The sequence below is a fragment of the Megalops cyprinoides genome, chromosome 3 (assembly GCF_013368585.1).
Source record: "Megalops cyprinoides isolate fMegCyp1 chromosome 3, fMegCyp1.pri, whole genome shotgun sequence".
Classification (NCBI taxonomy): domain Eukaryota; kingdom Metazoa; phylum Chordata; class Actinopteri; order Elopiformes; family Megalopidae; genus Megalops; species Megalops cyprinoides.
Genome location: NC_050585.1, coordinates 16,327,086 through 16,338,776, shown reverse-complemented (window position 1 = coordinate 16,338,776; position 11,691 = coordinate 16,327,086). Strand labels below are relative to the sequence as shown.

Sequence of the window (11,691 nt, the reverse complement as noted above, 5' to 3'; positions counted from 1 at the left end):
AATTGTCTCAGAAAATAAGTGTGCCATTGGTAACTCATGGTCAATTTGCATGTACAGCACATGGTACATGTGTATGTGTGCGTGTGCATGTGCCTGTGTGTGCAGCTCTGTGACTCATTCATTACTGTAGTGGTCTCCATCCCAAAAACATTTTCAATTACAATCATATATGATTTATCTTATCTGCTTTTCTATTCAGTTACTGAGTACTTGCCATTGTGACGTACAGTATGGGCAAAATTCCACAGAGGCTAGATGTAAAGTTAGTCAAACTGTCCTATAAGACAGGCTAAAATTGCATCCTTATGACTGTCCATCAGTTTCACTGGGTCAGTTTCAGCCACTGATATGCAGGTGTCCCTGTAGGTCACTTGATGTCACGATACCTGTTACATAGCTTAATGTATACCACTGTCACATGCTCTGTTGCAGCTCTTCCACCGTCCTTTCTGCTTCCTAGAAACACCATTTAAGGAGAGCCCTTGTCTCAACAGTCTAAACTTCAGTAATTGTGTTGTGTTTCTCATTTTTTACATAGGTCTGCTTAAGCACCAAATCTTCAGCTTCTGACCTTGAAATGACCTTCTCCCACTCTTTCCCATAACACTCCCATAGCCTCTCCACACCTCTCCTCCCCATTGCGTTTATTGTACAGGAGTGGCGGGCATGTTTGTGATACTGGCTATAGTGATGACTCAGATCCTTTTAGCAACACCTCCAGCTCCACTCCCCCAGAAATGGAACCTCCCTCCACACACACACACACACACACACACACACAGAGGTTCCTCCCCCTTTTCTCAATTAGTGCCCTGTCTGAAGGAATGCAGCAGGTGCTGCAGCACACAGAGCACTTGTTCAATTAGGGAGCAGTCCTATGAGCTGATGTCATGCGCACACACACACACGCAAGTATTTTCTCCAAGCTGAATTGGGGTTGGGGACTCACTCCCCATCCATTTCACAACTTGTCTCCACCAAGTACGCAGAATAACATAACTGAAATTGAATAAAAAATAAAAATAACAGGCTTAATGACCCACATCTGGACGGAAAGACACACACAATCAAGGAGACTCTACTACGATATGATGCTTTCATTAGGGGCTGCTGTATTCGTAGATCAGATACTAATGCAGTCCCAGACAGTGAGTGTGCCTTCTGAGACAGGACGCCACCGTTTAAAAGTAATCACCAAAACGAGAGGTGATTGATTGGTTGGGAGAGCCAGGGCCCAGATCACGGGATGAAAGGGAGAGTTGATTGCGGTAAGCACTATCGGCTTGAGCGGGGCCAAGGAAAGATCGTTTCAGTTCGCAAAAAAATAATAATAGGGCACCAAGCTCACGTAATGACACATAAATAAGCCAGGGCAAACTATCTTTGGTTGTCGTGGCTACGCGGTTATTGAATTTGGCTCAAAGAAATGCACTTTTTCCTCACGTCCCGAGGGGTTCTTTTTTTGGAGTAGGAGCAGAACCGTTTCCAGCTGTGACCTCCCTCCTTCCTTCCTTTCCTCTCCCCATTTTCCCGTTCTGAAGCCCCAAAAATACTGAGTAAGGATTCACTCCATGAACACTGACCTATATTTGCATTTTCAACATGATGACAAACACTGGACTGAAATTCTACATCTCACGTCTTCCTAAGGGATCACATATTCTCTCATGTCGGTTGAAAGAATGCTGACATTCAAACCATAAACCATTTGTCATCATCAAACCCTGCATGACAAGTGTCTGAGAGATACACAGTATCCCATCTTTCTCTGAGAGCATGTTGAAAGCCAGTAAGCGGTCTCACAGGTTCCTTGCTGGCAATAATATTGTATAGGTCAGCAAGAATGAAAATGCCTATACTTGGTCAGTGATGCCAAAATAGGCCAAAAAACATCTGTGGATGTACTGAGAGAGTAAGAAAAACCTTCACCCACTAACTGTATGCTGCTATCTCCATATATTTCTCTTCCAGACTAAGGCAACTTGCCTCTTATTATCAGTCCAAACTCACCCCCTGGTGGTTGGTTCTGGTACATCATTCTCTCTATGACTTCATAAGGCAGAGACAGCTCAAGCCTGCCTTTTAACGATACCTGCATTTTGGTTTTATACATACACATCACATGCAGGAATTAACCAAAAGAAATGTCCCCACATTAAAACAAATTTTAAAAATGCTGAATTTGATCAGAGCTGTATGACTTAATATTAATATACGGATTTCCTTCCAGCTGGCTAATTAGCTCTGTGTCTGAAGGTATCACTTATCTTTGCACAAAAGGTCAAATACTATTAATCAGTAAAAAAATAAAATCTAATATGCACGTGTCTCCTTTCTTGTGACTGCTGAATGTCTTCCACCACTAGTTACATTTGACCAGGTATCACTGTGGGCTGGAGTCTATAGCTTAATTTTTCCTTTTGGTAAATCGCATAGCGGATGCCCTCATGAGGTCTGCACCGCAAAGTTACAAACCCTTACCCAACAGAATACGGAGTAAAATATCAAGGACATCTAGCACATCCTGAAGCAATGCAAATACCAAGCAAGAAATTTGAGTGCAGGTCAAAGACAAGCTTACAAATGATGTCCTGACTGTGGGAGCCCTGCTATCCAAGTAGACTTTCTGGGTTACAGGACGGTAGCTGTAAGAGAGGTTGCTGATCTCCATGGTGATGTCTCTGTGGCTACATGGGTACATTCTCCTCCTCTGCGCTCATTTTCGAGAGCCTTACTCATGCACACCCCTCCATGACATTATATCACGTAGGAAATGAAGACCCTCCCAATACCACAACTTACAGTTCAACCAAAAATTCACAACCCTGTATTAGTTTGTATCCATATGATAGAGAAAGCTGGTGTACCGTTAGGATGGTCAAATAATACGTCTAGTTTGTGGCCACTGAGAACACTGGTTTCAGCCCACTTGGGTGTGTTGAGCAATCTCTGTCCTGATTCAGCCTGACATAACCTTGGCTTTTGAGTATGTTTTCTGCTGAGAAGAAAGAGCTTTCCCTTGATGGCAAAAAACATGATCTGAAGACATTTTTAGAAATGCGAGAAGGGTTGTAGTGTCACCGCTTTCCAAAACCCTCATGAAGTAGTGAACTTTCCTGAAAATGGCCATCGCTTCCATTCTGCATACAGCTTTTCTTGAATTTTAATACAATGACACATGAGCGCATAGACACACACAGTCATTTCGCTTGTCAAAGTGCCTCCCCCCCTCACTTCTCCCTATTCCCTAATAATAGATATTCATTAGAAAGTGTGTGTTAGAGTATACAGTGTATCAGCTGCACAGTCAGTATGTACAATGCTGATTATGTGGAAGACCCCCATGGTCATCAAAAGGCCACCTGCTACCGGTGCACTGCCCATAGGAGGGGCAGGTAGACCTTTCTCTGAGCCTCAGTACTGATGCACTCATCCAGCCATTCCACCTGCTGGCCATCCATCAGAATGGGCAGTCCATAGTCTTCAATCAGACAGTACAGTGCCTCTGTGACACGGTTTACACAACTGTCAAAGTCCGCCATCCGGTGGACAAAAGGAGCACAACCAGCTCCTCTGGTTGTTGGTGCTGGGTGTGCCATAATAACCTGCCAGCATGAAGTTCAAAGAGCTAGAGACGGTTTCAGATTTCTGAGCAATGATATTTTAAGGATTTTTCTTTTTTCTTATTTTCTTGTAAAATATAATGGGTGGCAGTGTAGCGTAGTGTTAAGGAGCAGGACTTGTAGCCAAAAAGTTGCTGGGTCAATTCCCTGCTGGGTCATTGCTGTTGTACCTTTGGGCAAGATACTTCACCTAGAATTGCCTCAGTAAACACCCAGCTATATAAATGGGTAACTTGTCAACAAAAATGTAACCTTATGTAAGTTGCTCTGGACCAAAGTGCCTGCTAAATGCCAATAATGTAAAATATTTTCTGCTACATTACGGCTGCTTTCTGGCATTTCATACTAACACACCTGAACAGTATCTGGAAATTGACCAAATAAGACTTTCATAGTATAAGGCTAGTGAGGCCTTATAAGTATAGCTACGTCTATTCTGATTTCATACCATCTCTTATTTGTCCTCCGATTACTTGTGGGATACTGCACCCACCTGATTCATGCCTGCATGTCAATGCGGATATATTCCCACACTGACACTTAAAGACAGGAGAGAGAGAGGGAGTGCGGGGGGGGGGGGGGGGGGGGCAAAGACAAGGCGATTGGCCAAACACAGGGAGAGTGTGTGGGTGTGAGGAAGAAGACAATCCAGAAGATTACATTGAACACTTTATTACTACTTTTGCTCTTTACTTTACTACAGACTAACAGACATAGTAACAAACAGAGGGCACACAGGAGAGGGGACGGGGGGGTGGAAATGAAGGGTCACACCTCTGCAGCCCTTCATGCAGGGCATCAGGCCGCTTGGTATGCAATCGCTCCATGCCTCTCTCCAGAGAGCTTGTGCGTTGTCAGCTTTGTACAGAAAAGGTATACAACTACATTTAGCAGGATTTCGCTGGAAGCATCATGTGTTCACATTGTGTGGGTGTGTCCATTGATTCATTTGTTTATCAAAGTGGTGGGCCACATCCGACCGGTTCCAGGCAGGTTTTTTAATGTGGCCAGACAGAACTATGCATCATCGCAGCAACTGAGTATTCAGCTCAACTATGAACAGTACTGCTGAGAACGAGTCCATCACAACGCTTTTTCATCTCAACACAATATCTTACCCATAACAAGATGCAATGCACTGCCTGTAAGAATCCAAATAACGGAACAGAACTGATTTAAGATGTGCTTCATCACTCAGGCCTCAGGACATTAAATCGGGATGCGTTTTGCCCATAACTAAGTGATCTCTCACCACAGATTAAAGAGTTGTCACAACAGAGAATGTAACAGAGTAGTAACTAGTGTGCTTAAATGATTTATATTTGAACTGTCAAGTAAAATAGTTTGGAGTTTATGTACAATGAATGTATGAATCTGACAGAAACGTGTGTGTTGCATGTGTGGGGTTTGTATGTGCGCCTGAGCATATGGGGCCAGATGCTAGTGCACCTGTGTGGTTATGCTCTCTGTGGCTGTGAGCAGCTCAGCACTCCACTGTCATGTGACAGGTAGCGGGACCTTCTGGCTGTTGACAATGTCACCGAGCTGTCGTTTGATTTTCAGGAAGAGTCTCTTGAACTCCAAGCCATCACCCTGGGGGAAAACCATGTGCAAACGGGGAAATCAGTTCATCGCAAGTAGCCATTATAAGCCTGACTGAAAATGTCAATGATCTTTGAGGTGTGCTGCTTCTAGTCAAAGGGACCACAGTTAGCCCCACTGCTTCATGGAGTATCCTTGAAGCAGCACAAACTGCAAGTGCTTACCTTTGACAGCCTAAAATCTACCAGGATCCTCTCCTCCATTTCAAGGAAGTGCACCTTGAAGATCAGCTTGTTGTTACGGCGATCCATTGTGGAGACGGTTGCCTGGGAAACAGGGCATCAATGAAAGCAAATCAATGACAGCAAAATGTGTTGAGTGACTAAAGCAGCATAACCAGCAGTCCATGGGGCCAACTTGCTTTCAAACTGCTATCTCCTCCCAGGAGGGTGGGGCCAGTACCTGATTGGTGCAGCTCTGTTTCCAGGTGTAGCCCATGCTGGTGCAGGCTTCTCTTAGTGCAGCACAAGACGACTCCACCCCCAGGGTGGTGAAGAAACGCGTCATCCTCCGGACCAGGCGCTGCCACGGCGACTGCAGGGATGAGGGTGGAGATATAGCATCCTTTTCAGCCAGGGCACAATAGCGTGCGTGCAACAGGAAGCACCGCGCTAAGGGCATGGCAGGGTATGGGGGGGGGGGGGGGGGGGGGTTTACCTGACTGGATCCTTGTGTGCCCAGCAGCTGACTGCCCAGTAGCATGTGGTCAGGGCAAGCTGGCTGGGAGAAGCTGACCAGCAGCCCCTCTGTCTGAGCGCCGCCCACTCCTGACTCCCACGACCATCCCAGCGCAGGCTCAGGCTGGGAGCTGGATATCTGCACTCGGTCCTCACTGTGAGAGAGAGAGAGAGAGAGGGGAGAACAAGGGGACGCAGTGAGACAGCTTAAAAAAGCACATCAGGTGAAGGGTGGCTGGTAGGGTGGCTGGTGGGGTGTGGGGTGGGGGTGTGTGTTGGGGGGTTGCAGTGAGAGACACAAAGGGCAATTGAAGAAAAGGACAGGTGAGGGGTAGCTGGGATGGGGGAACAACAAGAGACTCAGAGGACAATTTAAAAAAAGAAGGCAGGTAATGGGTGTCTGGGGGGATATGGCATAGGACAGTGGGAGGCTCCCAGGACAATACAGAAAAAGAAGGCAGGTGAGAGGTGGCTATCTCACCTGTTGGTGCTGCCGAGAGGCGCCTGCTCCGAGTCAGATCGCAGCAGCTTGGTCACCGGGCCCTGCGAGTCACTCATCCGCTTCGCTCCTGTGGGGTCACAGCAGGGCCTGGATTCAACCAACGAGCCACCATCTCCTCCCTCTCTCTGCGTGCGTGCGTGCTTCACTCCAAGGGGCCGCATATGGAGCGGGGTAACAGAGCTCAACACAATCACATTACAGGGGAACTCTTCTGAAAATTCACTGCTTAATATGCTGCTCCTTCATTTTAAAATGGGAGGCATTCGCATTTAGACCAATCTTTCAGTGTCCCAAATCACAGCTGCTGTCAAGCTGAAGCACACTGTGAAACTATCTGCTTCGCTGAGAGAGGAAAAACTGGGTCAATTTATTGATCTTTACATTGTCTGACTCGCCCGTCTCATGCAGTAACCATAACCACCTCTGAGCACTGATAAACACCCAGTCTGACCTTACAACAAACGCGTCAAGCTCATCAGGGCTCATCATCAGCTTGTGAAATTCCACCAGCCAGGCCAAAAGACCAGGCCGCAACATTGACTTGAAGTGACAACGAGGGCTAGGAACTGTACCTGACTTGAAGCTCTTGCTGAACCAGCGGTCCTTCTTGATGTCAGGAATGGTGATTCTCTTATCAGGGTCGTGCAGCAAGATCTTGGTCAGCAGACCTGTGAGGATGACAGGCCCACCAGAGATGAAACATGTCAATACCAGCACTCTGGTGCTCAGGCATTACAGGCTACTGCCACCAGCCAATGGGAACTTGCAAAAGGTTCTTACTGAGGGGCGTGGCTTCAATCTTCTTCCAGGGTGTGAGGTAGGTCTTCCTCTGCAGCCAATCAGAATACTCCTGGCAGCTTTCGGTCGGCTGGTCCCACGGCAACTCTGCCAAGGCACAATATAAGTGGACCGTAACATACACGCAAAACACATGCTCTTCAGAGATGAGAAACGTCCCGGTTACTCCCGCCTACCTCCGGCCAGCATGGCGGTGAGGACGATGCCGCAGGCCCAGGTGTCGGCGGGCTGGGCACTGAACTCAGTGCGCGACATCAGCTCGGGCGCCACGTAGGGCAGCGTGCCGCACAGCCGCGTCAGCCGCCGCTCCCGCCCGCGGTGCCGGAACATGGTGGCCAGCCCAAAGTCCGAGATCTTCAGGTTGTCTGCGAAGGAGGCCCAGCACATTAATAAACCTACCCTTCCCTCAGCGACGGGCAGCCTGGAACGGGACTCGCAGTGCGAGCGAATGCCGGACGGTCCTCAACCGCCCCACTCACCTTTGTCATCGAGCAGTATGTTCTCCGGTTTGATGTCTCTGTGTGTGATCCCAACACTGTGGAGATACTCCTGAAACGTTGACACCATGTTTCAGCAAAGACACATAGAGAGACACTTCCGCACAGCAAGATATGACAAAACGCCAGTGTTCAGTATACCTGCTTCAAAATGCTAATCTTGTCTTGTCAGCGTTGAATCCACTCAGGTAGATGGCAGTGACACAGTAGCCACAATGCAGCAGCGCACACAGTGTATGCGAATGCAGGGAGATGCACTGAGCGCCACCTTCTACTTTCAGCGTAATTGTTTCTGTAAGGATTTCTTTTGTATTAACTGCTATAGCTATATTGATTGCTTCTTTTGGTGTACACGTTCTACATTAATGTTATTTAAGAGAGAGAACATACTGGCAGGAAATCACGTATTTCTGCCCTGAAACAAAGGGGGTCAGCGCTAACAAAAACCAAGGTCAAAAACAGCAAACCGTTCTGAGGAGGGAATTAGCTTCAGCCCGATGTATGAAATGAGTTTGGAAGCAAAAAGCCACATTTTGTGTAAACCAGACTGTATACTATGCCTGTCTTATTTGTAATTGGTCTATCTGGTTGTCAGCAATAATAATCATATAATGATTGCAGTAAATTCCTCAGCACTTATTAGCTCTTAGACTGTGCCATCACGCGGTCACCATTTGACATCCTGCTGAGGGACGCGTTCAATGTGAAATTCTTTAGAGGGTGGCATAAAGCATTCAGATTTGCAAGTAATTGCTGAAAAATGTCAGTAATGTTTTTCCAGAAATTTGTTTTTTTGGCTTGTGCTTGACCTTCAAAATTGTGGCCAGCAATTATTGATTTACATGAAATTACTTTTTTTCTGATATTTCCTCCTTGTTTTTCATTTCAAAACAGCAGAAAATCTGCACGTAATTCAGTCACGATTCAAACTTACAACCGTGAAACACTGTGCAACTGTAGTGCAACAAGCAGTAACGATCAAATGAGCAGACCAGCCAATCAGAGCTCACTAACCATGAACATCCACATCATGTGTAAACCACCAGAAAAACAGTCCATTGACCTATTGTGACTTAACTGCTGGCCCAAGGCCAGCACCACACCCCTGTCTGTTTGACTGACACTTACCACGCCTGCAATGAGCTGCTGGAAAAACTTGTGAGCATCTCTCTCAGGCATCCCGACATCCGGCTCTGTCCCACAGAGAGAAGAGATTAATATCAATATTAAGATTGATTAAGATCAATATTACTCAATAATATGTGTGTATATGTGTGTTTTGCAGTTGGGCGGTGCATGTGTGCGTGTGTGTGTGTGTGCACGCGCGTGTGTTTTGCATTCAGGCAGTGCATGTGTGTGTGTGCGCGTGCGTGCGTGTGTGTGTTTTGCAGTTGGGCGGTGCATGTGTGTGTGTGTGTGTGTGCGCACGCGAGTGTGTTTTGCATTCGGGCAGTGCATGTGTGTGTGTGTGCCTGCAAGTGTGTGTTGTCTGTTTGCTGTGTGCACCTGAAACAACTGTAATCCCTGTTACTCTCATCAGCTGCTGCACTGCACGCCAGTACAAAAACGTCCCTCAAAGTGAACCGGGCCATCCCCTCCCTCTCACCGATGCGGTCAAAGAGCTCCCCTCCGCTGCAGTACTCCAGGAACAGATACTGCGTGTTGCCCTCAACGCGATGGCCAAAGAAGCGCACGATGCTGGGGTGGGAGAGCAGCTTGTTGATGCACACTTCCTTCTTGACATTCTCGGGACAGTCCTTGGCCCGCGACATGTCCACCACCTTCACAGCTACCGCCTCCTCAGTCTTCCTATTGACCAGCAGCCGCACTCTGCAGACAGCAAAAAGTAGAGAGAGCGTGTGTGGGACACAGGACAGGGGAAGACAGGAAGCGGGCAAATCTGAACAGGAAGCTGATGTCCACTTGACACTTACTCTCCATATGCCCCTTCACCCAGAGTCTGTACCAAATCCCAGTCCTGCACAAACGGCACGGCCATGGCCTGTCTGGGGAGGAAACAGGAAAGAGCATGGCACAGATCTGATCACGTTTCAATAATCAATAGTTTATGTTCTCAATACAGCCATCCTGAAGGTATGTAATAAGCTCCTTTCAAAGCTCAGCAAATTCTCTAAAAGATGATTTCCAGTAACAAGCCTCCGTCAAAACCGCGAACTTCTAAACGTCATCAGTAAGACACTTTGTGATAGACTACTGAGAGCATATGTTTGTGATGTGAAGTCATAATTTCAGATTCGCTCAAATACTTTTCTTCAGTTAGACCACCTAGAAATGCCACTTACTTCGTGAGAAGTGGTGCAACATAACGTAGTCAGGCCGTTACAAAAGACAATCAATTACCGAATGTGTTTTTAGGACATTAGGACACTGCATACAACATAACATAACTAGCCAGCTACCACGCAAGAATGAAGCAAGCAAGATATCCGAGTGGGCGTGTGCTTCAAAAGCGATACATAACTAATGTTAACTAAACAGCATTGGATCATAGCGTTATCAGATCAATCCCTTAACGTTACAGTGTCTGATGATACTTACCGATCAGTCTTTGTCCGTCAGTTCTCTCAGAATATTGCTCTCCGAAAAAAGTGCCCGGTTAGTAAGCGTACCAGCTAGCTAGCTAGCGAACTACCTAGCTAGCTAGCTAGCTATAACGTTAACTGCTTTCAAGTTATCCTTGTCCCGCCTTACTGTTCACAGTGCTTGTTATCTACCTGAATGTCTATCCAACTAAAATAAATTAACAAGTGAGCTAGATCCCAGACTAATGTAGCTAGCTTCAGCAGCCCCTTTCAAAAATGCCAGTTTACCAATATGTTAACTACAAATGTTCCGTAACGAGGCGGTGGCGTATATGGCGACTAATTGCGTCTATACCTTTGTCTTGGTAAAAGTTATGTGCAGTGTTAACTGCATAATCATTAGTTGTATTTCAATACTAGCTGACTACCGTTCACTTAAAACGCAGAAGGTATGGCCCCGTGTACATGCTCTGCTCTGTACTTTTTGGCGCGCCACTGCATCAAAACTTTGAGAAGCCTTCCGCTGGAGTTGCGTCATTTCCTGGTAACCGAGAGAAGCTGTGGAACCGGACACCGCGACCAACGTGCATAGGATGTGTAGGAAAAATACAATACTAGTTTGAATGTAGGTTTGAAAAGGGGCGTAGTGCTTGTCTGAAAAATCGACTAACGTTAAAGTCATTAAAGGCATGCTTCGTAACGGGAAAAGATTTCGGCATTTTAATTTAGAAATGTATCGTACGAGTGTATATAACCCATAACTCGATTCAAATTGATCACAGTCCATAAACACGTCTGTAACGGTCCTAAATAAATAAGCGAGACCTTTTTTGACAGCGTCATTTACATGTTAATGTTTATTTGCTGTTGATTGCATGCCCTTTATGGAGTACTGCTGTATGCATTAGAACGGAGTAATTATAGATTCTGATAGACTCCCCTGCTTAGACTTCCCCCCCTAATTCAACTAACCGGTGCCGGCCAGAGCCAGATGGGGTTCCCCTCTGAGTCGGGGTCCGTTGACGTTTTCCTCCTTTTAGTATGAGAATTTTTTTTCTTGATACTGTTGCTCTTGGCTTGCCTTTTGGGATTCAGGCCCTTGATATCTGTAAGCCTAGTCTGCGAAAAATTATCCTGTAAAAACGCTATAGAATCAAACTTGAATACATTGTCAAAATTCATCATGAGAGGCTGGAAAAATAAAGTTATTTAATTTATTGTAAAGGCTAGACAACTGAACAGCTGCACCTTGAGAAATAATGCATATCACTGTACATAACCAAAGCCATTTTCATTATTACACATCTTATTTTTACTTAATGCAACCATACTGTATTTTATCTTTGTAATAGAAATATTAAAATACTTTTTTTTCCCTTTAGTGTCTTGGAGGTGCTGAGCAGGTGCTCCTGAAGAAAAAAACTATAAATATTCATCATCGGAGGATAA

At 45.9% G+C, this 11,691-nt stretch overlaps 1 protein-coding gene across 1 annotated transcript; it reads right to left on the bottom strand.

Moving 5' to 3' along the window:
* Window positions 1-4,974: 4,974 nt before the first annotated feature.
* chek1 (checkpoint kinase 1) lies at window positions 4,975-10,285 on the bottom strand. Its single transcript, XM_036525542.1, has 13 exons — window positions 10,259-10,285; window positions 9,634-9,705; window positions 9,306-9,529; window positions 8,828-8,892; window positions 7,682-7,751; window positions 7,379-7,567; window positions 7,185-7,289; window positions 6,977-7,072; window positions 6,384-6,471; window positions 5,883-6,057; window positions 5,628-5,759; window positions 5,390-5,491; window positions 4,975-5,216 (listed from the first exon to the last, which is right to left on the bottom strand). Exons 2-13 carry the CDS (start codon window positions 9,696-9,698, stop codon window positions 5,121-5,123), a joined length of 1,407 nt encoding a protein of 468 aa, XP_036381435.1. The 5' UTR covers window positions 9,699-9,705; window positions 10,259-10,285; the 3' UTR covers window positions 4,975-5,120.
* Window positions 10,286-11,691: the final 1,406 nt, after the last annotated feature.